Source organism: Budorcas taxicolor, chromosome 11 (genome assembly GCF_023091745.1).
Source record: "Budorcas taxicolor isolate Tak-1 chromosome 11, Takin1.1, whole genome shotgun sequence".
Taxonomy (NCBI): Eukaryota; Metazoa; Chordata; class Mammalia; order Artiodactyla; family Bovidae; genus Budorcas; species Budorcas taxicolor.
The window spans coordinates 147,280,743-147,308,382 of record NC_068920.1 but is presented as its reverse complement, the minus strand read 5'-3'; the positions used below and the strand labels follow the sequence as shown (position 1 = coordinate 147,308,382).

General features: G+C 48.0%; 2 protein-coding genes across 2 annotated transcripts in view; one reads left to right on the top strand and one right to left on the bottom strand.

The window, feature by feature from the left end:
- Positions 1–1,184: 1,184 nt before the first annotated feature.
- On the top strand, positions 1,185–12,387 carry IAH1 (isoamyl acetate hydrolyzing esterase 1 (putative)). Its single transcript, XM_052647673.1, has 6 exons — positions 1,185–1,275; positions 3,317–3,369; positions 7,895–8,043; positions 10,152–10,313; positions 10,921–11,042; positions 11,975–12,387. Exons 1-6 carry the CDS (start codon positions 1,195–1,197, stop codon positions 12,155–12,157), a joined length of 750 nt encoding a protein of 249 aa, XP_052503633.1. The 5' UTR covers positions 1,185–1,194; the 3' UTR covers positions 12,158–12,387.
- A 129-nt stretch (positions 12,388–12,516) lies between these two features.
- ADAM17 (ADAM metallopeptidase domain 17) overlaps positions 12,517–27,640 on the bottom strand; it is a 42,650-nt gene continuing 27,526 nt past the window's right edge. The window contains exons 11-19 of the mRNA XM_052647672.1: positions 26,841–26,993; positions 24,855–25,054; positions 23,773–23,876; positions 18,389–18,523; positions 18,130–18,260; positions 17,265–17,343; positions 16,198–16,286; positions 14,656–14,706; positions 12,517–14,200 (exon numbers count right to left, since the gene is read on the bottom strand). Coding sequence (XP_052503632.1) covers positions 13,850–14,200; positions 14,656–14,706; positions 16,198–16,286; positions 17,265–17,343; positions 18,130–18,260; positions 18,389–18,523; positions 23,773–23,876; positions 24,855–25,054; positions 26,841–26,993 — 1,293 coding nt within the window. The 3' untranslated portion in view covers positions 12,517–13,849. The remainder of the gene's footprint in view (positions 14,201–14,655; positions 14,707–16,197; positions 16,287–17,264; positions 17,344–18,129; positions 18,261–18,388; positions 18,524–23,772; positions 23,877–24,854; positions 25,055–26,840; positions 26,994–27,640) is intronic.

The window sequence follows — 27,640 nt, the reverse complement described above, 5'->3', positions numbered from 1 at the left end:
AGAAAAACATCTACTTCTGCTATTGACTATGCCAAAGCCTTTGTGTGGATCACAACAAACTGGAAAATTCTGGAAGAGATGGGAATACCAGACCATCTGACCTTCCTCCTGAGAAACCTGTATGCAGGTCAAGAAGCAACAGTTAGAACTAGACATGGAACAACAGACTGGTTCCAAATAGGAAAGAGTACGTCAAGGCTATCACCATGCTTATTTAACTTATATGCAGAATATATAATGCAAAATGCCAGGCAGGATGAAGCACAAGCTGGAATCAAGATTGCCAGGAGAAATATCAATAACCTCAGATACGCAGATGACACCACCCTTATGGCAGAAAGTGAAGAACTAAAGAGCCTTTTGAGGAAAGTGAAAGAGGAGAGTGAAAAGTTGGCTTAAAGCTCAACATTCAGAAAACTAAGATCATGGTATCCAGTCCAATCACTTCATGGCAAATGGATGGGGAAACAATGGAAACAGAGACTTTCTTTTTGGGGGCCCCAAAATCACTGCAGATGGTGACTGCAGCCATACTTAAAAGCAGAGACATTACTTTGCCAATAAAGGTCCGTCTAGTCAAGGCTATGGTTTTTTTCAGCAGTCATGTATGGATGTGAGAGGTGGACTGAAGAAAACTGAGCTCCGAAGAATTGATGCTTTTGAACTGTGGTGTTGGAGAAGACTCTTGAGAGTCCCTTGGACTGCAAGAAGATCGAACCAGTCCATCCTAAAGGAGATCGATCAGTCCTGGGTGTTCATTGGAAGGACTGATATTGAAGCTGAAACTCCAATACTTCGGCCACTTCGCGCGAAGAGTTCTCATTGGAAAAGACCCTAATGCTGGGAAGGATCGGGGGCAGGAGGAGAAGGGGCCGACAGAGGATGTGATGGCTGGATGGCATCACCGACTCGATGGACATGGTTTTGGGTAGACTCCGGGAGTTGGTGATGGACAGGGAGGCCTGGCGTGCTGCGATTCATGGGGTCGCAGAGAGTCGGACACGACTGAGCGTCTGAACTGAACTGAACTGAAAGACCTGCTAGAGAAGGCTTCGGACTGCGCAGGCGCCTCCTCCTCCCGCCCGCCCCATCAGCGGCAGCTCGCACCGCCCAGGTGTCCCACCTGGCCCCGCCCCTCCGCTATCCGCCCCGCCCGGATATCCGGCGTGGCCTCGCCTCCCGGTCGTCTCCATCATGGCGCTAAGCGAGGCTGTGGCTAGCGGAAGCCCTCTGCTCTGGCCTCGGGTTCTGCTTTTCGGAGACTCCATCACCCAGGTGACCGCCGCTCGACCCCGAGTCCAGTCCGCAGACCCCGGCTCGGCCTCCCCGCCCCGCCCTGGGCCTGCGGTCCCAGCCGAGAACCGCGGGCCAGGTTTCTTGGCCGATCCCTGGCTCCCGTTTCCCCCGACTGTCCCGAGGTTGCGGAGCCGCAGCCCGCCGCCCCCCGGCCAGTCGCCTGCGAGCCCGGCAGCGTGGGCCTCTTCGTGACACCGCGCCGGTGGCTCGTTTCTCGGCGTGGGGAGTGACGGCGTCGGGGTGCGGCGCGGCCTCGCAGTACAGGACCCAGGTCTTCTTGAATCTTGGGGAGCCCGTTTGGCTTGGGGAGCTCGTCCCGGCCGCGCACTGGGGTCACAGGGCCCGCGGTGGCTGCCCTTTTCTCTCCGCGTCATTTTTCATGGAAGTCTCAGCAGGCCCTGGCACGCTGTCTCCAGTCGTGCTGTCTTCTGCTCGGTGACCCTTGTCCTTTTCCCTGGGACTTTTTTTTTTAACTAATATTTTTTAATTGAAGGATTATTGCTTTGTAGAATTTTGCTGTTTTCTGTCAAACCTCAACATGAATCAGCCATAGGTATACATATGTCCCCTCCCTTTTGAAACTCCCTCCCATCTCCCTCCCCATCCCACCCTCTAGGTTGATACAGAACCCCTGTCTGAGTTTCCTGAGCCATACAGCGAATTCTGAAAAGGGGCTTTTAAACTCGCTCACAGCGGGAGCAGTGCTCTGTATCCCAGAGCTTCCCTGGGCAGGTTGCCTGCACAGGCCCAGGGTCGGGCTGAAGCACTTTCTGCAGTTTTGTACTGCCTGCCAGCTCCACATAGAAACCCTGGAACCAGTTCACCTCTGTGCTTCCTCTGATGGAACAGGTTGATCCAGAAAGAGATGCCTCCAGGTGTTAGCAACCAAGGTTCTTGGCCTTTCCCTAATCAGTTGGTGAGAGACCAGTCAAGGAATTCAGGCAAGGCTTGGTTGGAGCCCCTGGGGCCACATGGAACGAGTGAAAACGAGTTACATGCTCCCTCGCTTGCTCCCCAAGGTGGGGCAGACTGGTTCCTCAGATGGGGTGAGGGTAGGTGTGAGTCTTGGTGTCCCGAGGCGGGGTGGCTTAGGTGGTTTGCCCCCCTCCGAGTGTTGAGTGCAGGGGCAGTGGGCAGTACCCTGCTTTTGCTCGTAACACCCCACTTTTGTTCCCAGCTCTTCAGAAGTGGCAGTTGGGTTTTTGGTTTCTTTGTATCTTTTCCATAAATGGCCCCACCTTGGCATGGATGCAGCCATTTTTAGCCCCTTAGGGTGTCTTTTTATTTTGTTGCTCCCATGTCCAGTGGCATACACTGCAGAGAAGAGCCAGATCATCTTTTCACCCAAGATTATTTCAGCTCTCATCAGAGGAAAAATAGATATTCTTACTTCAGGGAAGGAGTGCATTTTAAAAATTACCCTTTTGTGGCTTTTGTTTCTTATTTTTCTCACATTCAGACATAACTTCTTAAACCAGTTTTATTTTTAGCTCCTAAGGACTTTCCAAATTCCACAAGGGAATGTATATCAAAAATACTCTTGAGTTCTCTGATTTCCTTATTAATTCAACTATGGTGAGATAGTGTAGTGTGGATTTCATTTCCTAACTAGACGATTGATTTTATTTCTTGTACCTCTCTTAAGTATCTTTTCTAAATAACAGTGACTCTAATATAGGCGCAATAAGATGCAGCCAGGGACTTCCCTGGTGGTCCAGAAGTTAGGGTTCTGTACTTCCACTGCAGGGTGGGTGCGAGTTCACTCCCTGGTCAGGGAACTAAGATCCTACATGCCTCATGCTGTGGCCAAAAAATAAATAATGAAATGCAGCTGACTGGCTCAAATCCTGTTGCCAGGGAAGACCCCTCACTTCCAGAGGTAATCCCTGAAATGACCTCGGAGCAAAGCGAATGGTGCAGGCCAAGAAGACAGAGAACACAGAGAGAGAACAGGAGTGGGGTTGCTGAACAGATTGTCCTGATGACATGGATAAGTGGTAACTGGCTCTTCTTTCTTCAGTTTTCTTTCCAGCAGGGTGGATGGGGAGCGTCACTGGCTGACATGCTGGTCAGGTGAGCATAGTTTCTAGACTGATGCTTGAGTGCTTATTGATGGAGAAGAGAGGGAATGATAGTGGCGAACAGTAAGTCCCCCCTCTCCCTCTTTTCCGCCTTTCCCAGTCGGTGTATGTAAAGGGGTAGGGGGGTGGGGTAGCACTCAGGTTCAGTTAGAACTTGGCCACCACATGAAACCGAACCCTCAAAGTTGTGAAAAAAGGTATCAGGAGTTTGGATCCAAAACATATGGCTATTCACTATCTAAACAAGACAAGTTCTTCTTCACTTATGACCTAAATAACTAGCAAGGAAGTCAAATGAAATAATACAAAATATGTCCTGAAACTACAGTTGGATTCCTTTTTGGGTAGAGACTTTTTCCTCCCAAATTCACTTTATAAAATATAACAGAAAAAATTATATATATAGCAGAAATAGTGGGGGTGGGGGGGGGGATAATAATGATGATTTTGACATTCCATTTGCCAAAATTCATTTAAGCATATGCTAATAGAATTATTAAAAGGAAAACATGTCCCAGTTCAAGAGGTTAAGAAATAAATATTTAGAAACATTTCCACATTAGAAACAGGAGACACCAGGATTTGTGATTGGGTTTCGGTAAGCTGATTAGCAGTTTTCTTTTCCTCCTTCAGAAGAAACAATAAGCTGGGTGTCTGCTGGCTTACAGTACTTGATAATTTTCTTCAGTAGTATAACTATTACACCAAGAAAATATATTTAACATAATTTCTGAATTTGTGCTGTTTTAAAATGTCTTCATTTCTCCATCTCCTAAACTAGAAATGACAAGAATGACCTTCCAGCTTTTTCTATTTCCAAATGCTTTCTCTGTTTAAATTGACTTAATCTAAAAGCCCCAAAGTGTCATTTCATTCCTGTTTTCTCTCCTGTAAGAAGGGTAGGAGGTTCTAATAGCTAACTTTATTGCATGCTTACCAGGTGCCAGAGAGGTTAAAACACTTCATGTTTATTGTCTCATTGAATCTTCACAGCTACTGGTAGCACAGCTGGGGAGTCCAGCCATCCATTTGATAGCTGAGAAAACTAGTGTGGAGAGAGGTGGGTGAGGTCGCCCAATAGCAAGTGTCAGGTGGCCTGGCCTTGAGCCCAGGCTCCTCCCCTCTGCGGAGGGACGACAGGGACCCTGCTCTCCTGTTGGAGGGTGAGTGAGCTACTGGGTGCTGCTCAGTCAAGTACCTGGCTCGTAAGAAGTGCTCAGCAAATGCTAGCTTTTGTTTTTAGTAATTCATTACCTGTTTAATTGATCGATTAACCTTTTCTGAGAAGATACTGAAAAGCAGAATAGTTATTCCAGTCGTCTGAAACTCTAGAAATGTCTGACCAATAAATGTTTTCTGAATCGTATTAGTACTAAAATCTGGTCAGAACTGTTTGTTCACAGGTGTGATTGCTAAGTGAGTGAGTGAAAGTCTCTCAGTCATGTCCGACTCTTTGCGACTCCATGCACTGTATAGTCCTAGAATTCTCCAGACCAGAATCCTGGAGTGGGTAGCCTTTCCCTTCTCCAGGGGATCTTCCCAACCCAGAGATTGAACCCAGGTCTTCCACATTGCAGGCAGATTCTTTACCAGCTGACCCACAAGGGAAGCCCAAGAATACTGGAGTGGGTACCCTATACTTTCTCCAGGGTATCTTCCCAACCCAGGAATCGAACCAGGGTCTTCTGCATTGCAGGCAGACTTCCCTCGTGGCTCAGACGATAAAGCATCTGCCTACAATGCTGGAGACCCAGGTTCAATCCCTGGGTCGGGAAGATTCCTTGGAGAAGGAAATGGCAGCCCACTCCAGCACTCTTGCCTGAAAAATCCCATGGACAGAGGAACCTGGTAGGCTACAGTCCATAGGGTCACAAAGAGTTGGACATGACTGAACGACTTCACTTTCACTTTTCTTTACCAAGTGAGCTATGAGGGAAGCTTGTGATTGCTAAAAACCATTTAATTAGAAGCTAGTTAATTTTCAGAACTGAGAGTAATTGTAGGGAATTCCCTGCCGCCCAGGACCCAGATTCAATCCCTGGTTGGGGAGCAAAGATCCCACAAGCCACACAGCCAGTAAATAAAATTATGTGTATTTCTTAAAGATGAAGTTGTAGACCATGTATGGATATGTCACGTTTTAAAAGCATCTTGTGACAGAACAAAACTGAGCAGCTGTGGCTGACCCACAGGGAGGCATGTGTGGGCTGAGACCTCCCTGATTTGGGCTTTGCCCACAGAGCCTGCCCCCCCCGCTCCCGTCCCCTGGGCTCTCTGACCTCAACCAAGGCCACTAGAGCCTGTTGTGAACCAAAATGCCACGTGGAACAGAGACTAGAAGCTTGGCAGCAGGGGTTCCTCACATGGGCGCCCTGAGCCCACCTTCTCCCAACAGACAGGTCCCCGGAGCAGCCAGGAGGCCACGTGGGGAGCACCGCACCCAGTGTCAGAGGCACTGTCTGCTTCACGCCGCGGTCCACCCTCCCTTTGTGATGCTCCTTTCAGTCCCACCGACAACTGCCCTTTGGAAGGACAGTTCTGTCTTTAGCCATGTGAACACTTGGTGTGAATGTCTTTTGCAGACCTAAGCCCAGAACTGATTTGATTCACTTAAAACACTGAATTAACTTACCTAACTTCCAACTCTGCACATTACTAAGAATCACCCTCCTGCAACTGCCCTTCTGTACTTCCTGGATGAGCACGCGTGTGCACTGTTGCACCGGACTCTGCGGCCACATGGACTGTAGCCCACCAGGCTCCTCTGTCCATGGATTCTCCAGGCAGGAATACTGGAGTGGGTTGCTATTCCTTTCTCCGGAGGATCTTCCCGACCCAGGGATCCAATCCGAGTCTCCTGTAGCAGTCTGGTTCTTTACTCCGTGCCCCTGCCTGCATGGAGAGCAATACACTTAAAATAAGAAATGGGAGTCCCATAGGGAATCCCGAAATTTTAGCTTTAAGTAAGATCTTTGTATATTTAGTACAAAAGCATTTTAACAATTCTTAAATCTACTTAAATGCTTTTGAAATTTAGTGATAAATATTAATATTTTGAATAATTCTTTTAGCCTCTGAACTTAAATTCCTATTGTTAGCCAAGAATTTGTGTGAAAACCTTTCTTAATTTTCCAGTTTCTTCAGCCATTTGAATAACATGGGCACTACTGATTGTGTTAGTCAGTCCAGAGAAACTTTGCTTCTTCCCCTTTCAGACAGGAACTGTAACAGTTTCAACCCTGGGCCTCACTAGCAGTTTTTTCCTGGTTCCCAGCCTTATTATAATGACTATTTTTTTTCAAATCTACAATGGCTGGCATTTATTGAGCTCCTTATATAGATCTGGCCACCATATTACTTTTAATCATCAGGTAACCTAGCAGATGAGATATTAGTGTTCATCTCTCAGTGGTGGGGAGACAAGCTCGGGGAAATTGAGCGGCCAAGGCGCCCTTGCTGGTCAGGGACAGCGAGGTCCAGCCACCGGCCGCTGTGACCGCAGCCCTCGCTGTGTCGCTGCCGCACCACGAGGGTGGGGGCGGCTCTGCCTCTTGTTTTTTAAGTGCGGCAGGGACTTAACCACTGGATAGATAGATGTAAGACAGACTTATCAGAGTCTAGAGTGCTCCACTGTCAAGTGTGCTCTAAGTGGAGGCTTTAGAATGGCTAATCAGTTTTTTGTAATCATTATACACTAAGAACACAAGACTCAGAAGCAAATGTTCCTGAATTTCTGTTGTCGCTCTCAAGACTCACAGGTGCTGAGCTGTCAGAGCAGAGGCCTCCTCCTGTCGAGGGCCTTTGGTGCCCCAGCTTCTCTGCTTAGTTGCTTACATGTAAGAATTTGAACCAGACAACAAAGCTAACTACATCAGTTTGCTAACCATAAACTGAACTCTGAGATTTACTGGGGAAAAAATTGTTTTAATGGGTAACTTGAAACATCTACAAACCTACCAAAGGTCATAGCTACTCAGTGTTAGCTCCATTTCCATGGTTTGTTTTTTCAGCATTCCGTACAGTACTGTGAATCAAGTCATATAGTATTAAAGAGGAATAAAATGCTTGTTAGAACTGGTTTAAACTGAAACACAACTAATCTACTGAATCACAACCATGGGGTGATAGTGATGGCAGTGTCATTGATGACCTGGACAGTGCCGCCACTGTGGGTGCTGCAGACAGTGGGGGACACACGGGCAGTCTCTGCCTTCTGCTCCTTTTAAAAGCAGCCCACCAACCAGGCATGGCACCACGAGCCCGCACAGCCCCTTCGTCTTCACAGCCTCTGTCACGGAGGCCTGGGTCTTCCCTGGGTCTCGGAACCAGGAAGGAGTCTGACATGCCTCAGCCTGGCCCTGCCCCGATCCCACATGGTGAAGCCCAGGCAGCGTCAGCTGCCGGGCACTGCCCACCTCATAGACACACCCCCTCCCTCACCAAAGCATGGCTGCAGGGGGCCAGAAACAGTTCTCTGCCCACAATTCACCTTTAACTTTTTTTTTTTTTCATTTTAGAAAATGTGACGTCCTGAATCGTGGATTTTCAGGTTACAACACCAGATGGGCCAAAATTATCCTCCCCAGACTCGTCAGGAAGGGGAGCGGGCTGGATAGCCCGGTGGCCGTCACAATTTTCTTTGGTGCCAATGACAGTGCGCTCAAAGGTACAGGCGCTTGTGTTTCCCTAGTCCATTTGTCACTGTTTTCTGTTAAAGCCAACTTAAGTTTCTACACTTTTTTCAAATGTTTTCGTTATCTCCCAGGAGGTAGTTTTGCCAAACTTAAAATGGGTTCCCCAAGTTTACTTCCATTCATTTCTTCTTTTTTGACTCCCGACCTCGCAGAGGCCTGGGTCCTTGGCAGACCTGCAGTTTCTGGGGTTTGATGTTTTTGGAGCCCATCTGTGCTGCACTTGGTTCCTGAGGTCCCTCTTTAGCTGATGCAGTTGGCAGGAGAGAACCAGCTGTACACGTCACGGTGCGACTCACGCTGACGGAGAAGGGACGGCTGCTGGCAGCAGCACCCTGACCAGGCTTGAGTCCCAGGCCACGGGAAACAGGTCCGAACAGGAGATGTAACTCCATATTTTTGGAAGAACTGTTTCTGTGACTGGAGGCACAGCTGGCGAGCGCAGGCCCCTTTTCCTTCCCTGCTCATTAAAGGAGGGCCCTCTGATCAGAGTAACCAGAGGAGCAGCGGCTTCCAGAGGCTTCTCTGGTGCCCCTCCCCTCTCTGCAGTGCAGGTGGGGCCCTCAGGTGAGGCTGAGAACAGGGAGAGGGCAGCTCTCAACCTTGACAAAGCCTTCTTGGCCTGTGAGGTTATAAACTACAGGTGTTGGTAGAGACTGGAAGTGCTCTCCGTGAGACAGAAATTTCCCAAAGACAGAATTTCTTTCAATTCAGGACAAGGAAAAACAAGTATGAAAACAATGGAGGCAATTGCCAAGGGAAAAATATATAGATTTATGAAAAACTTAAAATAGCCTATGTCAAAAAAAAGAAAATGACACATTAAGGAAAGTACTTGCAAAAGCATGACAATAAAAGGTTAATGTTTTTAATGTAGAAATCAGAAAAATAGTCACTCCAATTTTAAAAAATGGGCAGAGGCAGGAACAGATGGATCACAGCAGGAGAAACTTAATAGCCAGTACATGTTTGGAAATGTGTAAAGCCTTCCGTCACGCACAAAGTGAAAACTGAATATTGACTCTCACATCAGTGGGTTTAAGCAGCATTACTACAGCTGCCAAGTGTGGAAAACAGGTGCTCTTACAGGACTGGAGGAGGGGCGGGGACAGGGAGGACTCGAAATCTTGCTGGAAAGCTCCCATCCAGAACCCCCTCATCTAGAAACCTGGCCATCCAGGTCCATGTGCAGAGATGTCTCTGCTGTGTTATTTACAACAAAACGTTGGCATGCTACACAGTAAGGAAGTGGAAGCATACACTGTGGTCACCCTACAACCAAGCACCAGGTTTCTGAGGACTTGTGAACACAGACACGCTTATAATGTATGTTTTAAAAAGACACAGTATGGCCTTTTATCTTTAGTGTGATCCCTCTTCTTTTTTGAAATATACATATCGGCTTGGAAAGGACTGGAAAGAAGTACAGCCACGTGCCAACAGTGGTTTTCTGGGTGGTAGGATCATGAGTGCTTTTACTTTCCTCCTGAATTACACTTTTGTGGGGTTTACAAAAAGCCTGCAGCGAGCCTGTGTGAGCCTGTCTGGAAGGAAGCCTTTGCAGTGATGACAGCTGTGCTTGGCTTGTTTGTTTATTACTGACAGCGTCCTTCCTGGCAGGTACCTTGCTCTCAGTGCCTGACACGCTTGGCTGATGTAATTTCACAGCAACCCCGTGAGGTGGACCCTGCTGTCACCCCCGTTTTACCAGCAGGAAACGGGCAGAAAGGTGGATCATTTGTCCAAGGGCACAAGGCCAGCCAGTGACAAAGCCAGGCCAGAACCTGGGCAGGTTCCCTCCACAGCTCGGGTCTCCTTTACAAATCCAACCTATTCGGTTCATGACCACAGGACAGGAAGGCAGGAGAGGCAAGCGCACTTACAAGGCTCTAAGCCAGGGCCACTGAAGTCCGTTTCACGAAGAACCCCGCGCTGGAACTCTTCCCCCTTTCCTGCCCTCGGTGCCACAGTTCCCTGGCAACATCACGATCGGGGCCCACCTGTGAGCATGCATTAGCCTGACCTGTCACCCCTTAAAACAAGCCTGCTTTGGGGCTAAGGTGTCTGTCTCCCTCCCGAACAGACGAGAACCCCAAGCAGCATGTGCCCCTGGAGGAGTTCGTGGCGAACCTAAGGAGCATGGTGCGGTACCTGCGGTCCGTGGACGTGCCTGAGGGCAGGCTCATCCTCATCACACCGCCCCCTCTCTGTGAGGCTGCGTGGGCGCAGGAGTGCCTCCAGCAAGGTGAGTGTGGGCTCCTGGACGCGGCGGGGCTGCGTCCTCAGGGGTCTGTAACTCCCTGTCCGTCTGCTTTCAGTCAACAGAGGTCACAGAAGAGCTCCCATCGTGTCTCCTGTTGACAGAAAGTGTGTAGGGGCCAGCCCTTTGCAGAGAAACTGAGTGAGCGCTGTGGTCCCTTGCGGCTCTCACCCACTCTGGTTCAAAGTCGGATGGGTGGCTTGTCCCCTGTCCGGCAGTGGCCCCTCATTCCTTTCGCCAGTTCAGGCATCCAGGCCCCACAGTCTTCCCCACCTAAACCCGCACCAGCCCCCAGCCCGACTCCATCCACCGCCGGCCAGGGCTCTAGCCAGGCCGCTCAGCTCCCCCACCCCTATCTGTCCGGTGTCCCCTAAACACCCTTCATGGTTCCATTGGCCTTGGTCCCGTGCTGGGGAGCAGGACATGCGTGACCTGCGAAGCCCATCCTGTGTCCCCTGCGCCCCATGGCGGGCCACTTCAGGTCCGTCAGCAGGTACCCGTTCACCTGCGCTGAGCCCTCCAGGTAGTAGGGCTTGCACAGAGGCCAGCACCTGGGTCTGTTGGTTGCACCTGGATTTTCTTTTCTCAATAGGCTGCAAATTAAATCGCCTGAACTCAGTTGTTGGTGAATATGCCAGGGGCTGTTTACAAGTAGCCCAGGACTGTGGGGCTGAGGCACTCGACCTGTGGACTCTGATGCAGAAGGACGGTCAGGTACAGTGGTGTGCATGGTCCCAGGGGGGAGCTGGTGCAGAGGGTCGGATGGGTGGTCCTCTCCCCTGCTGGGACGGAGTAGATGCGGGGGAGGACCTGGAGAGGCTCCAGGAGAGCCTGCAGTCGTAGCGCCCGGCTTGGCCATATTCTCTCCCTGCATTCAGCAGCTGGCATCATGCTCTGGGAAGCCCTCTGACAGGAGCTGGCACATAGTGAAACAAATGAACACTAAATGGTTAGATGGTGTGGGAAAGTACTGCTGCTAGAGAAAAGGGGCTAGCGGCTCTCAGCATGTCACGTCCGAAAAAACTTTCCAGGGGTCTAAGAGCTGGGAAGGTCTTCCTTGGCAGTCACCTGCTCAGGCATCAGCAGAGCAAAGGAAACTAAACTAAGGCCCAGGAGCAGTGCAGCCTGCAAGTCCTGAGCTGGCTCCCGATTCTGCCAGGCGGGGCGGGGCTCGAGCAGAGGGGGAAGACCCCTCCCCAGAAGAGAGAGGGTTCCCACGGTCAGTGTTCTTGAGATCGGGGGCCGCGGGGGTCTGGACTCTTGGCTGGATGGTACAGATTCTTTTTATCTGCAAGTTTTAATCGTGCACCTGTCAATAGAATACCCAGACTAAGAGTCAGGACAGCTCAGGGCCCAGTGTGTCAAGCTGTTTCTCATGAGTTTCACTTTGTGGATCACAGTCGAGTGCTGTATTCACTCACTGATTCTCTTCTTCCATCTGCCGAGCCAGAAGGATGCATCAGCTCAGGCACTTTCTGATGCTGTGAGCGTGGGGCGCTCCGTGTGTCCTACACAGACGGTCAGGGCCTCCGCAGAGGACAGGGGGCATGGGATGAGCTAGGGCAGCTCCAGAGGGCCGCTGGTCAGGCTGGGGACCTCCCGGCAGACCAGCACACGCCTTTAACTGAGTTCTCTCCTCCTCACAGGACTTTTCCTCCTATTTGTCAGACGGACTACATTTATCACCAAAAGGAAATGAGTTTGTATTCTCCCATCTCTGGCCTTTGATAGAGAAGAAAGTCTCCTCCCTGCCTTTTCTGCTCCCATACTGGCGAGACATAGCAGAAGCAAGACCGGAACTCAGTCTCCTGGGAGATGGGGACCACTAGTCACTGAGAACCAGGTCCTGCTGTCTCTACAGAACATGAAGTCGCTGGTACACAAAGACCCGAAGATAAGTGGTTGAAGAATTTTTTTAAAAACATTTTAAGTCTTTTGCTCATGACTCTGGAACAAAAAGTACTATCTGCCACCAAAATGAATAAAATCATTAGAATTTTCTTAGGACAGCTTTTTACCTAGGTACATCATGTTTTGATAATAAATATTTATTGATTGATGCAGGTGTCATCTGTGCCACAACTACAAAATACGCCCAGAGCAGCTTGTTAATAAGTGGAAAAAAAAAAAGGTAAAGACAGTTTTGTTTCTTAAAAAGTCACGATTTTATAAAAAAATGGTTTTCTTACATTCACTCATACATACACCCACACACCCCACTCACCTTCTATCCGACTGCAGAAGTGTAACTACAATGTAAGAATATCATGACTGGTTAGAGACAGCACATACCATAAGGTATAGGTTCAAGTATTAGTGTAACAGGTATCTGCGTAACAAACGTCCTTAGAAAAAAAGAGACGATTTGTCACAGGTCTGGATGACTGCCCTCAAAGCTTACAAGTCATCTCAGTTAAAATGTGTTGGCTGGTGAGCACATTTCAGAACTCAGCAGGGGAAAAAAGCTTTTAAAGCAGATCAGAATTCAACCTGATGGTTTTTATCCTTCACATAGTAAACGCAGACATTACTGAAGCACTAGATCAAGAATGAACACAGGTGAATACCAAGGGTTCTTAGAAGTCAGTTGTGTGGGGAGAAAACCCCAGGCCACCACATCACACCCCGTTCCTTTGGCAAGAACCATCTCGCAAACCCTCTTGGCCGCTAGTGTTTGAGCAGAGGCGAGCATACCCTTACTCTGAAGTAGTTCAGGTTTTCTGAATGGCAGATGTTTTAAGAGCATGGTAACAGTGCTGACACGTGAAGATACTTTTAACACAGAAAAACTGCCCAGCTAACTAGGGTCCAAAAACCATTGGCAGGATTTTGTAGATTCATTTGGCTATAATTTGTAACCTTCACTATAAGCTAGACTGTTTTAATTCTAGAAATTAGAAATTCTAACAATTTAGAAGAAACATTAACCTAACTTATTTGTTATAGTGTAATTCCCTTCTTCTGTTACAAGTTCTAGGTATTAACCTAGAACTACCTAGAAACAGAACCCACATTTTGGAGATAATGTGTAACTTGTTGGTTTTATCTCCCTTTGTCTTGAAGGCAAAAAGTAAACCTGTGTCTGGTTACCCTCACACAAAACCACTACATGCCTATGTTCACCAGGTAATTACAGTGTATTTAAAAAAGAAACTGATCATCTCCCTAATCAGTGCTGTTCTCAATGTAAAAAGTTAATTTACAAAAACGTAAATATTCATAACCTAATCCAGCCATAGTTTCTGCTTTTGCACCACAGGTTGAAGGATACTTTAAAGATCAAAAAACTGAAACCTGAAAGCCTCAAAGTAAGCCAGATTCACCTTATCTCTTCAGAGGAAAAGGGCCTGGCCACACCAGTATTACGTATGCCAAGGAAGTCCAAACACATGACCAGCATCTGCTGTGAAGTCACTTCCTTATTTCTCCCAAATCTTCACAAAAAATATGCAGTGATTTGGGGTCAAGTCCCTAAAAAATATTCTGTCCAGGAAGTCAGAGAGCCCGGTATGCGGCTGGGACTAGCACTCAGTCTCCTTGCTGTCCACGCGGTTCTGACGCTGCAGCTTGAAGGATGAGGCCTTTTCACTTCTGGTGACCGGATGGTCCGTAAGGTCCTCGAACGACTTGGCAGCTGCACTGCTGTTTGGGAAGGGATCCTTCTCAAAGCCATCCTCGTCAGCATGTGAGTCCGTGCTCGGGTCCTCCTGGATAGTGTCCATCCGCTGGTGGTCCAGCTTCGGGGCCAGGGGCGCAGAGGGCGCAGGGGGCATCACGGAGGTGGGCTGCAGGCGACCAGGGGTCTGGGGTGCAGGAAAGGGCTTGATGATGCGCACCGAGGCCGAGTCCATGCTGCTCAGCATCTCCACATTCTGGAGAGACACGGGGCAGGGGGTGAGCCCCACCAGACAGCCACACCCATCAGCACCCTGATCCCCACCCACCTGAGGAAAGCACCCTCAGAAGCAATTAAACAGCTGCCAAGTGTCCTGACAACCCGGGTGTCAAGACCCAAGAGAGTCAGAAGAACCCTTGTCAAATTAAGATCCCAAGACAAGAAAAGCTCTCCAAACGTGAAAATAAGTCAGCGCTGAACAGCCAACTGCTCAGGGCAGCGGGGATGGCAGAGCGGTGCTCCTCTGTAGTGTCAGTCTCCATCCAAGCAACTGACTAAAAGGTCACCTCCAAGAGAATTCACGTTCACATCCTGCCTGCCAGAAGACGGCCCTCCAGCCAAAGAAGCCGTAGCTGGGGAGGCCAGTGAAGGTGTCCTTAGCAGGCCTCCAAACACAACCGAAAACGACTTCCTTTTGTGTGAGATACTTACGCTGGGGTGGAACAGAGACAGAGACTCAAACTGCTTATCCAGTTTCTTATCCTAGAAAGACAAGAAGAGCAGGGTCATTCCTACAGCCTGCTCAGTAGAGGCTCCGTCCTCCTAAGCCCCTCCTAATAGTACTAGTGAAGGGCTAGCTTAGAGCTTGAGTTGTAGGAAGAGGGAGCAGGTCCAGCAGATGAGAATGTGAGTTCTACTCAAGCTTGAGGGGCTCTGCCACAAGTGTTTCCTCTTACACTTGAAGTATGTTTTTTGGTATTAACTGCAGAAACAGGCAAGGTTTAAGTGCCGTTTTTCTGACAGACTTGCCCCACACCCTGGGTAGGAACAACCAGGGCACCTCCGTGCATGCTCAGCACTCAGAGACAAGGGCGACCCTAAGGGCAGCCCTAGGAGGCGGAGGGGCAGTGCCCGCGGCCTCATTTGGCACTGACCTCAAAGTGCCCGAGACCCTCAGCCTCAGTACTCTTCTCAGCGTGTCCTGAGCTTCTGTGGCCCAAACTCTGACAGGACCTAGGCCTCAAGTCCCGAACTGGCCCTCAAGTCATACTCTAGAAGGCTGGACACACGGTCGTCCGCCACCCTGCTCCCTGTCGAGCTGACTAGTGACAGGTGACCACAGGCGAGGCAGGAGGCCAAGCCCAGGCCTGACTGCCCCAACCATCTTCTGTGCTTGGAAGCCCACTGCCCGCCCTCCTGTCGGCAGCTCTGCTCAGAAATCTAAGGCCTCCATAGTGGACGGCACTGTCGCCGTGTGTCAGAACTTCAGCTCTTTTAACAGAGCGGGGCTTGAGCAGAGGTTTCCTCAGACCCAGCAACCTGAGGAAGAACTGTCACAAGACAGCGCCGCGAGGGAAGGTGGCCGGGGCCACGAAGGCCTGAGAGTTCCCTGCACCGGAACCTCCCACGTGCTCACGGGAGGCACCCTGCTCAGGGCTTTCAGAGCAAAGGCCTGGAAGCCTGGGTCTGAGCGCCTCATCTCTGCACAGCAGACAGATCTTCACTTTCCCACAGAAGCAAGGAGAATGGATTTATAAGAAAACTTATAAAGTACTGGAGCTTCTCAAAGTGCAACCAAGCTTGTTAGCTGTTACTCGTCTTTAACAATCAAACGACTGCTCCGTGTCCTCACAAGGAAGGATCCGAACACCCCAAATGGTGCTGCCGGGACCCTGGATGAGACAGGGCAGCGTCTCTGGACGGCTGCTGGTTGCCATCTGTGCTGTGACAACAGCCTGAAAGTGCTCAGCCACAGCTTCACTCAAGTCCAGACAAGTCCAGCTGAACAGTCTCTGGTGCTTAGAAAGTATAAAATTCCTCCGAAATTATACACAAGGACAAAACAGCCACACACAAAAAACACTGTTTTTAAAAATTTAGTCTTGTAACAAGATATGCTTTCCTAGGGCTAACACCAAAAATGTCATTAGAAACAGGTCAGAGTTTTCTAAGAATAAATTTTATCTTTTCAAAACAGCTCTATGGTTGGAGGTGCTCCAAAATGTTTCAATTACTTAAAAACTGGTGACTTACCACACAATGGACCAGAATGCTGAAAGGAATCCAGAATATCAAGGAGAAAACAAGGACGGAACCGACGATGTTATCTGCTAGAAACTTCCCTGTGAACAGTTCCAAACAGTGAATGTCCTGAGCAAGGACTCAGAAGTCAAAAAGCAGCGTTTAAGCTTAGAGTATCATCAGGTGTCAGGGGCACAGACTGCTGGCTGGGTACCGCGATGGAGCTGGCACTGAGAGGCTGGACCCATGCTACCCACGCAAGACCCAAGCACCTCCCCACACACGGGCGCTCTCCCCAGAAAGGCCCAACGCACTTGTGGAGGACACATCACATCACGGGGCAGCCCACCGGTCCCCAGAGGGACGCCACAGGGGGCTCCTGCTGAAGGAGGCTCCTACTAGGAACGATGCTCGCCAAGACAGTGCTGCTGCTGTCGGCACTGTGGTTATTTCTGGGACTAAACTCAATTATGCACCCTAGAGAAGCCAGTGTGCATCCTCACTTCTGGAAAATCTGAGACCCACTTGTAAATAAATGATTCTCACATCACGCAGGATTCTGGCAATCTACAGCTTGCAGTCTACAATCTGATGCACGCTTATGCTGTCAAGAGTACATTTCCAGTAAAGCAGTCTGTACTTTCTCTTCCCTTGTCTGAAAATCTGTGTATCCATGCTATACAGGTGCAGACCTGTAAGTCCATTTTTTTTTTTTAGCCAACAAAGTCATTTCAGAACATAAGTGGTGACCATTTCCATCCACTATTCAAGGACTGTTAGTCACTCAGTTGTGTCTGACTCTTTGTGACCCCAGGGACTGTAGCCCGCCAGGCTGCTCCGTCCATGGGATGCTCCAGGCAAGAATACTGGAGTGGATTGCCATTTCCTTCTCCAGGGGATCTTCCCAACCCAGGGATCGAACCCGGGTCTCCTGCATTGCAGGAGGATTCTTTACCCACTGAGCCACCAGGGAAGCCCACTGCAGGATTCAGGCATATCAGTCTGAAACCACACTTTCTAACATTGTCAGGGAAGTCACCTCAGTTCTAAGCAGCCTCCCACCCAGGGAAACCACATACCAAAAGTATTGATGCTCAGCTTGTCAATGAACTCCCAGAAACGCTCAATGACATCCTGCACTCGCTTCTCACACTTGCCCTGAGAACAAAAACGTCAGATGTTACTTCAAGGGCCATGCATTTAGAAGGAATGTGGCTTCCTTCATGTTAAAACACATAACTAACGTGAAAAAGGATCCACTGAAACCAAACAGCCCAAGAAACCCACCTGTGACACTGAAATGGGAACCTAAAGTCCATTTTTATAAGTGAATTTAGAGTCACCAGAAGACAAACTCGAGAAAACCAGTCTGTTAAAGATGGGCCAATTCCAGTAAAGACTGCGCTGATCACACACACACACACACACACACACAACCAGACAGCCTGCAAAAGGCTCCTAAGCCCTAGCAACCCTCTTCTGTGAGTGTGCCAGGATAGTTCTGTTTCTGTGAGGAGCACAAGGATCTGACGAAGACCGCCGACAGGTCGTTCCTACCTACTCTGTACCCATTTCAAGGTCAGAGCCCGCAGTTCTGCAGCATGAGTTTTACAATTAGCCCAGAAAACCAAGTGGGAAGGAAAGTCGTGTCCAACTCTTTGCAACCCCATGGACTGTAGCCTACCAGGCTCCTCTGTCCATGGGATTTTCCAGGCAAGAAGAGTATGTAAGTGGGACTCACTGCCTGAAAAGCAACCAGCTTTAGCAAGAAGCCCCCAGGGCCAGTGCGGTCTCCAGAAACACCCACAGAACCTACCTGGACTCTCACATGAGGACAGTGGTCAGACGTGGCACTGTCTGTGTTCTGATTTCCTTCCATTTGCAAAGCCAAGCATTTACAAAACAAAAACTTCACGTGAATAAATACTGTACATAAATACTCACATTCATGTCACAGAAGCCTACTGTACAGGGCTTGCCCTTCCTCAAAAACAAGTTCTTCTGTTCGGCGTCGACGTAAGGCATGCAGCGGCCCGAGGGGTCCCTGCAGCACACCTTGCACGAGTTGTCGGTTTCTGAAACGGAGCAGGGCCTCATATACATGCAGTCCTCTGCTGCCCTGACCCTGCTGAGCCCCCAAGGGCGGGGTCGGGCTGGCAGGCAAGGGCCACCTCCACCCCTCCTGCCTTGGACACGCACTCACCATTACACGCACAGGACTCCAGCCTCTGCTCGCGCTCACAGAAGGGCACACACTTGCCGTCCTTACACTTGCCGAGATCCAGGCACACGGTGTCATCGGCGGCGTTTCCAGGAGGTGGGCACTCGCTGCTGTTACCTGCAGCGCGGGGCACACAGTCACCGTGAGTCACCCGGACCTGCTCCATCAGGAGCTGGAGAGCACCGTGCCAAGCACTACGCTGCCCAGTGTCCACTCAGCCCCGCGGCCTTGCCTCCATCAGTACCTACTCGTTCCCGGTATCCTGCTTTTTTACCTCTTTGTAGTGAACAAAACGTGCGTATGAAAGGTGTATGTAAAACAGATCTCTACTACTGCCACTGATAAAAGACGCCTGTGAGCCCTTATTTGACTGCACACTCCCCCAGAGGGCCTCCTGCCCACAGCCCTCCCCAGCCCACACGCCCACCACCACGGCCACCCTTCTTCACTTTCTTCCACTCCTCTCACCTCAGAACCTTAACACATGCTGCTCAGTCCCCAGAGGGTTCTTGTCTCCCTCTTTCAGGAGGCCAGGCTGGCCTTCCTCACCCTTTACATTTTCTCTCAAGTATCTCCTCCCCGAGACAACCTGAGGACCACACCTCCGCTGGAGGCCCCTCACCCCATCAGGCCCCATCACTGCATGCCGCCTCCCCACCACAGCACGTCTCCCAGTGTGCATCCGTCTGAGTATCTGTGAGGCCCCGTCACTGCACACCGCCTCCCCCCACAGCACCTCTTCCAGTGTGCATCTGAGTATCTGTGAGGCCCCGTCACTGCACGCCGCCTACCCCCACAGCACCTCTCCCAGTGTGCATCCGTCTGAGTATCTGTGAGGCCCCGTCACTGCATGCCGCCTCCCCTCACAGCACGTCTTCCAGTGTGCATCCGTCTGAGTATCTGTGAGGCCCCATCACTGCACGCCACCCCTCCCCCACAGCACCTCTCCCAGTGTGCATCCATGTGATTATCTGTGGTTCTTTTTTGTTTCTGACCACCAGACTGGTAAGCTCTATGAGAGCAAAACCCAAATCTATGAATGAATCAATGTATGTCCAGTCCTGTCACACTGTAGGTAAACCAGTTATTTCTTGAAAGAATCAATGATTCTTAAGGACAAAGAAAAGCCACCCAAAAATGTTACATTCAGGAGAATGAGTGAAATGAGTGATTCATTCTGGAAAATGAGAAACACAAGCAGTTAAAAGTCCACACTAAAAGAGAAGAGAAAAACGACTGTATGAAGACACCATAGGCCTGGGTTTTCAAGTGAGGAATGAAAGTTAAAGTCATTCAGTCATGTCCAACTCTTTGCAACCCCATGGGCTATACAGTCCATGGAATTCTCCAGGCCAGAATATTGGAGTGGGTAGCCTTTCTTCCCTTCTCCAGGGGATCTTCCCAACCCAAGGATCAAACTCAGGTCTCCCACATTGCAGGCAGATTCTTTACCAGCTGAGCCACCAGGGAAAGCCCCCAAGTGAATCAAAAGAATTCAGACTTAAAGGTCTGTGAACTTAAAGGACTCTTCCCTTTTCCCCACAGAAGCAGACTTTCATTAACTACCTAATGCAGATGACACACACAGGCTGTTAACCTTTGCCTCTGATTTTATAAAAATGTGTCACGCGTGCTGGGCATTCAAAGTGTCAACAAGACTGTCTTACAGACAACTCACCCCCACTGAAAGCAAGCTCTGGAAAAAGGACAGCAAGTTCAGCGCAGGGTTATACTCTGTACTGTCACCATATTTACGTCATGCTGCTCTCAGCAGATCCAAAAAAAAATGCTTTTGTTGAGCATCTGCTCTTAAAAGATTAAAATCAGAGCATGAAGATGCACAGGAAAATAATTAAGGAGCAGGCACTGGGGTCCCTCAGGGGATGCCGTGACAGAGCACTGGGCTCTGTCCACAGAGTGGCTGGTGCAGGAGGCCCAGGGAGGGGCCAGAGCATTTCTAACAGGAGCCCAGGTGATGCTGCTGCTACTTCATATAAATACCATGAGAACAAAAGTCTCTTTGATAAGGAAATCTTTTTTCAAATTGTTTTCAGTTCAGTTCAGTCGCTCAGTCGTGTCCGACTCTTTGCGACCCCATGAACTGCAGCACGCCAGGCCTCCCTGTCCATCACCAACTACCGGAGTCCACTCAAACTCACGTCCATCGAGTTGGTGATGCCATCCAGCCATCTCATCCTCTGTCGTCCCCTTCTCCTCCCACCTTCAATCTTTCCCAGCATCAGGGTCTTTTCCAATGAGTCAACCCTTCACATGAGGTGTCCAAAGTACTGGAGTTTCAGCTTTAGCATCAGTTCTTCCAAAGAACACCCAGGACTGATCTCCTTTAGAATGGACTGGTTGGATCTCCTTGCAGTCCAAGGGACTCTCAAATTGTTTTACATGTTATTTGAAAAGAAAACACCATCCTGAAACTGGTTATTACAGTAAAGACTAACACTGAGCACAGCCAGAAAGTGTTTTTTAAAGGTTGACTGAGATATCCAGGCTCCTGATATGTGACAAACTAATGTGATACTGACAGATCACAGAATGTCTGAATCATGAGTAACATAAAATGCACATTTAAAAGCTGAAGGAAGAATCGAAGTGAGATAAAACTTCACATGCACTAGGATGGCTGTGATGAGAAAGATGGGGGAATTCCCTGGCAGTCCAATGGTCAAGACTGTGCTTCCACTGCAGGGGACACGGGTTTGATCCCTGGTCGGGGAACTAAGATCTTGCATGCTGTGTAGAGCAGCCAAAAAAATAAGACAAATAACAACAAGCACTGGTGAGGATTTGTAGAAACTGGAACCTTCACACATGCTGGTGGAAATGTAAAACAGTGCAGTCACTTTGGAAAACAGCCTGGTAGTTCTTCAAAGGATTAAACAGATGTACCACAGGACTCAGCAATTCTACAACTGGATAGACACAGACACACGAGAAGTAAAAACCTAAGTCTACACAAAAACTTGTACACAAATCTGCATAGCAGCATTACTCACAGCAGCCAAAAAGCAGCAACAATCCAAAATCCATTAATTGATGAATGAATAAGAAAATGCGATATATCCATACAATGGAATATTATTCAGCAATAAAAAATAAATGAAGGACTGATTCATGCTACAACATGGATAAATCTTGAAAACATTCTGAAAGCAGCACACATATTTATGATTCCATTTACATGAAACATCCAGATTAGGCAAATCCATCGACATAGAAAGTAGAGTAGTGGTTGTCTGGAGCTGGGAGAATGAGGAGATTCAAAATGATAGCTAAAGGGTCTGGGTTTCTTTCTGAGGCAATGAGAACTGACTGGTAGGTAGATGCCCAAACATGAATCCACTAGAAACTGCTGAACTCACACTTCAAGTGGACAGGCGGTATGACATGCTTATTATCTCTCAATAAACCTGTTACAGAAAACAAGCCAAGCAACCGGAGGATATATAAATTTAAAAATATAAGACGGGATAGATACACCAAATAAGAAAGACACCACGACCACACAGGTAGCAAACTGAATGTTAAACAATTTGAAAGAGTATGTGCGTAACTGTTTCACTCTGCTGTGTGCCTAGAACTAACACAACTGTACGTCAACTGTGCTCCAATACAAATTTCAAAAATTAAAAAAAATTAAATCAGAAAGGAGCATTACATAGTGATGAAGGAATAGCAAGACCAAGAAGATGTGGAGAACATGTACCTGATAACACAGCTTGTAGAGTTTTGAAAGGAATAACTGACAGAACTACAGGGACTATTGACAATCAATACAGATAATCTTAAAACTAGCTCCAGATAGATTAAAGTCCTGAAAGTGAAAGATAAAATTATGAAGCTAACAGAACCAACTGTGGAAAATATCTTTGTAACGATCACGTGCTATGATCAGCTCAACTCTGTCCATGGGGTAAAAGGTTCGAGTCATCTGAATGAAACCCAACTCTGCTTTCAAATGCAGGCATACCCGTCTTAACAAAACTCAAAAAATACACACGCACATACAGAAACAAAATGACAAATTTAAGTGAAAGATTTCTGTTCCAAAAGGACAACAGATAGGAGAAAGGCATATGCAGTATTTAAACCAGACAGATTATCATGAAAGAACTCCTCCAAATCAATAATAGCAAAAATTAAACCCAATTTTTATAAATGGACCAAATAAATGAACTAATTATGTGCAGAAGAAATCTAAATAGCTAGCAAATATACAGATGTTCATGAAAAATGTAAGTAAAAAGAAATCACTTTACACTCAGACTGGCAAAAAAGAGCTGCATAATACGGTGTGTCGACAAGGACATCGGAATGCAGGAGCCTGGACGCCGCACGGTGGTGCTGACCAACCCACACTGCTGTTCCAGAGACCAGTGGAGCGCCACCCTCCAAGACTGGGCAACTCCATGCTTCCCTATGCACCCAGGAAGCCCTCATGGCTCCCAAAGGAGACGTGTGAGGATGCCCAGTGTGGTCCTACAGGCAGTATTAGGAGAGAAATCCTAGCGGCTATTGCTTGGTGAACAGATAAGCAAACACAGTATATCATAGTAAATCACTGGAAACCCAGCAAGGGCCCAAAACAATGAACTAGACACAACACAGAAATACAAAGCAACAGAAAACACAATCGTAAGAACGTGGCATTGAGTCATCAAAAAAGATCTAATGTAGAGTATCATTTTAGCACATCAAAAACACACATGTAGGGAGTTCCCTGGTAGTCCAGTGGCTAAGACTCTGTGCTCCACTGCAGGGGACCACGAATCCGATCCCTGGTCAGGAAACTAGAGCCCACATGCTGCAACTAAGACCCAGTGCAGTCAAATAAATAAATATATAGTTTTTAAATGTACAGAAAATAACGGGCTTCCCAGGTGGCTTAGTGGTAAAGACTCTGCCTGCCAATGCAGGAGACACAGAGATGCAGCCTCAGCCCCTGGGTCGGGAAGATCCCCGGAGGAGGAAATGGCAACCCACTCCAGCATCCCTGCCTGGGAAATTCCATGGTCAGAGGAGCCTGGCGGGCTATAGTCCATGGGGTCACAAAGAGCTGGACAAACAACTTAGCAACTCAACAACAGCAACAAAAAATAACACTACCTCAAGGACATACACCTATCCAGGCAAATATCAAAGACACTAAAGCTGATGCCTATGAGAGAAAAGAGAATGGAAGTGAATGCTCGCAGGTCTTGCAGTGACCAATGCGAAGCGTGCTGCGATCAACTCAACTCTGTCCGTGAGATAAAAGGTTCGAGTCATCTGAATGAAACCCAACTCTGCTTTCAAACGCAGGCATACCCGTCTGAACAAATTATTCTAAGAGAACCACCAAGAGGACATACCTGTACAATAAGACACGCCTTTGCAAGTAGCATTAATGGCCTCTTGGCACTTCTTCTGGGCCGTCTCGAACTGACAGTTTTTACAGCAAGGACTGTTCCTATCACTGCAGAGGAAGAGCACACAGTCCAAGTCAACGGCCAGCTTCACAGCTCAGACTATGGTCATGCCACAGGCCCCGAGAGGGCAGGGCAGAGTCTCCTGAGGCCACCCACTCCTGCACAGACTCCCAGGTGCTGGCACCACCGGACACGGTCCCTCTGCCCTTCCTGATGCAGACACGGGCAGCAGAGTGGTCCACACTCACTCATCTTTAAAACACCTTGGTGTCCTTGGTTTTCATTCACTTAATACATTTTTTTCTTAAGGGACTTCTTTTTTAAAGGGACTTCCCTGGTGGTCCAGTGACCTCCCAATGCAGGGTGCATCAGTTTTCCATCCTTGTTTAGGGAACTGAGATCCCTCATGCCGCATGACCCAGCCAAAAATTAAAGCAAAAAAACAAAAACCAACCCCACAAGGCAATCAGTAGTCAAGAAACTAGGCAGCCTGGTCAGTATTTACAGTGTTAATATGCACTGTAAACAGTTAAATCTGCCATAAAGTTACCCCCTCTACTTCTAAGCCAGGCACGGGACATTAAAAATGGAAATATAAGACTTCTAACTTGTAACCTGTAACAAGTTAGAGGTTTGTAACTAAACCTTCCTCCACATTTGGTTTCTGTGATTCAACAGCATTCTTTAAGGCTATTCTACAGCATGGATACACAGTAATGAGTTTATGTCCCAGGACTGTTGTTATGAAGAAATGTGGCCATAAACCTCCTTGCTAAGTCATCTTCATAATCTCTGCTTCCTTAGGATTCTCTGTACTACAGCGTCGCTACAGCAGAGAGGATGCAAGACCGAGGATTTGTCATGGAATGTCAAACTGCTTTCCAAAAAACATTTTTTTTGCTTTACAGGAGTAGACACACACTTTCACAGGCCCTCTAATGATTCTAAAGGCCCTGCGTTTTCAGCCCACCATTTTGGAGATCCCTCATTAGGCACCCGAACACCTGCCATGCCGCACCCCTCACCTGCACTGCACACCCGGCCTCAGCGTGCAGTCGCTGTTGCAGCAAGTGTCGTTGTTGAGGTACATGATGCCGGGGTCGCACTCCTCGCCCTCGTCCACCCTGGAGTTCCCACACACTTTGTTGCTGCGTTCTTGGAAACACTCCTGGGACTTGCTTTCAATGGTCTTATAGATGGACTGTTTACTGCAGTTTGAAAACATCTTAAGAGAAAAAAGGCCACATAGGACCCAAGATAACATAAAAATTCAGGTAGTGTTTGTGCTTATTCTCCAGGGACAAACTTTAACGCAAAAGCCACAACCAGGACCAGCTTGAAGGCTTTTTAGGTTCACTGTTGCCTTTAAATGCTATTTGCATGGCACCTTCCTCTGCAGGAGGCTAGAAACATTATGTGAATTTGGTGAAGAGCCTAAAATTCTTCACAGGAAAGTAAGCTACACAAATGCTGAGACTAAACACCTCCACCAGTCGGACATGAGCAGAGAGTCACCAGTCTAAGCTCAGTGACTTAGTGGCCGAAAGTGGCCCCACTGCAGGGACACTGAGAACCGGGCAGACCCCTTTACCCTGTCTTCCTAGATACAATGATCCAGGCCTGCAGAACACATCTGCTCTGATTCCCTGAATTTACATCAGTCATCCATGGTTAAAGTGTTTTAACAGCTGAGTTTAGTAAGAAGTACGATACTACATATATATGTGTGTGTGTGTATATATAGTCTGTTAAAAGATTAAATTCCAAATTATTACCTAAACGTCCTCATGGGTTCCCAAGATCTTAAGTTTGAGTTGCTACAGCTGACCCCTAGCTTGTCTACTTGATATGCAAAACCATAGAAATGACCTACATTTGGGCATTTTTCCTGATGCTCTAAAACAGAGTCCAGCTCCCAAACAATTTGAAAATACCAAGAAAAGCAGAACAAGATTTGGGTAAAACTCAGCCCGAGTACTTTTAGAGGTAGAGCCTCCACAGTCTGCAAATGACTACAATGGCTGCATCTGCCACCCAAACAAGCGCCATAGACCCCTGAGGAGCAGAGCACGAGATCGTCATGAGACAGTACAGAACAGACACTCGTCTCTGGCCACAGCTCCTGGCCCAGAGCTCCTGAAACCTCCCCAATTTCCTAGGTAATAGGAGTGTCTTTTGTTGTAATGCGCAGACTCTGAGTGGGCTCCTGAGTGGGCACTGGTCATCAGAAAGACCAAGCCACGGTTAGAAGCTTGGAATTTTCAGCCCCACTTCCCATTCTCTTGCAAAAAGGAAAAAGGACCAGACAGACATCTATGAAGACTTTCAGTTTAGACTCTACGAGTGAGTCACAGCCTCTCTCAGGAAGTCTCTGAAGCTGTTCCCATGTCCCAAGTCAACGAGTGTCGAGTATTCCAGACACCTTCAACAGAATATGATCTCTCTACTTACCTGACAAAGTAAATATTATCTACTGCATACCAGGTACCCTGAATGAGCACTACAGACAGAGCTGTAAACCAGAAAGGCAAGTGCCTTACCCACAGGACACTTACATCTGGCAAATTACATATTTTGTTGCAAAAGTTTATTAAAACATGCAAACTATGAAGCAATGTAGAGCTAATATGAATGATACGCTTATAAATGAAAGAATATTTTAAATGAAAGAATATTTTAAGTGAAAGTCTAAGCCCACCAGACCCTGCAAACTAGGATTCCAGTGCAAGGCATTAAACAATTAACTTTCCATACAGCTCAAAGCAACACATGATTACCTTTGACAACACACAGTCCACATGAGCAGACTTAGAGGGACCATGTTTCGCGGTACTTGGTGATGTGCAATTCCATCCCTACCTGCTGCTGTCCAGTCACTCAGTCATGTCCGACTCTTTGTGACCCCATGGGTTGCAGCACGAGTGGGAAGCTTTTCTGGGCTCTCATTATCATTCAGCATCATCTCTTCCTCCCTGATCACATTTAAAACAAAAGCACCAGAAGGCACGTACCTTATTGTTCTCGTGGTCGCCACTCACAGCTATGGGGTACATGACGTACTTTCCTCCCTGGTCCTCATTTGGGGCACATTCTGCCAGACCATCTGGGTCGTGCTCTGCTCCAAAGTTGTGCCCCAATTCGTGAGTTGTAACGAGGTCAGCTTCCTGAAGGATCACGCAGGGAAAACATTACTTCCTAACACTTAACCATCACCTGCTGTGGCCAGCTGGGCTCTGCTCTCTTAAATGGGACCTGATCAGTCAGATTCAGGTCAACAACAGGGCAACAGTTGGACTATGACTTCTTCTATCAGTTACAGAAATTAAATGGAATATTTAAGATTGTATTGAATACTGTTAAGTAGTATTACATGGATGAATTTAAATCAATATAAGAAAATATAAATTAAAAGATAGACTGGAACACTCAATGAGGAACCAAACACTGGCCATTCCAAAACTGCCTGGCACTGATAAACCAAAGAGTTAATAACCAATCACTCAAGCCTCCCGCCCCGCCCCCCACCCCTCATCTCAGTCACATTCCCGTTAGATCTAAGTGTGGTGGGAAGGTTAAAACTTGACACTAAAGAATAGCAAAACAATGTTCCTTATCCCAGTGACTGAATGCCTGTCCAATGACAATCTTAATGACCTAGAGGATTTTGTTCAGAATCCAGCTGAAGGATTGTACTGAACCTATCAGATCACCAGAGGATTTCTATCTGAATAGAATGGTAAATTTAGCCAGTAAAGCTAAAAATTTTCCCATATTTAACTGCATGAGATAACAATTTACTGATTTCCCCCCC

What these genes read in the sequence shown, in the direction of transcription:
- IAH1 (XM_052647673.1), top strand. Translation starts at nt 1,195, where the DNA reads ATGGCGCTAAGCGAGGCTGTGGCTAGCGGAAGCCCTCTGCTCTGGCCT. An exon ending in TCGGAGACTCCATCACCCAG is followed by an intron (nt 1,276 to 3,316) that starts GTGACCGCCGCT and finishes TTCTTTCTTCAG; the next exon opens with TTTTCTTTCCAGCAGGGTGG. An exon ending in TGATGCAGAAGGACGGTCAG is followed by an intron (nt 11,043 to 11,974) that starts GTACAGTGGTGT and finishes TCCTCCTCACAG; the next exon opens with GACTTTTCCTCCTATTTGTC.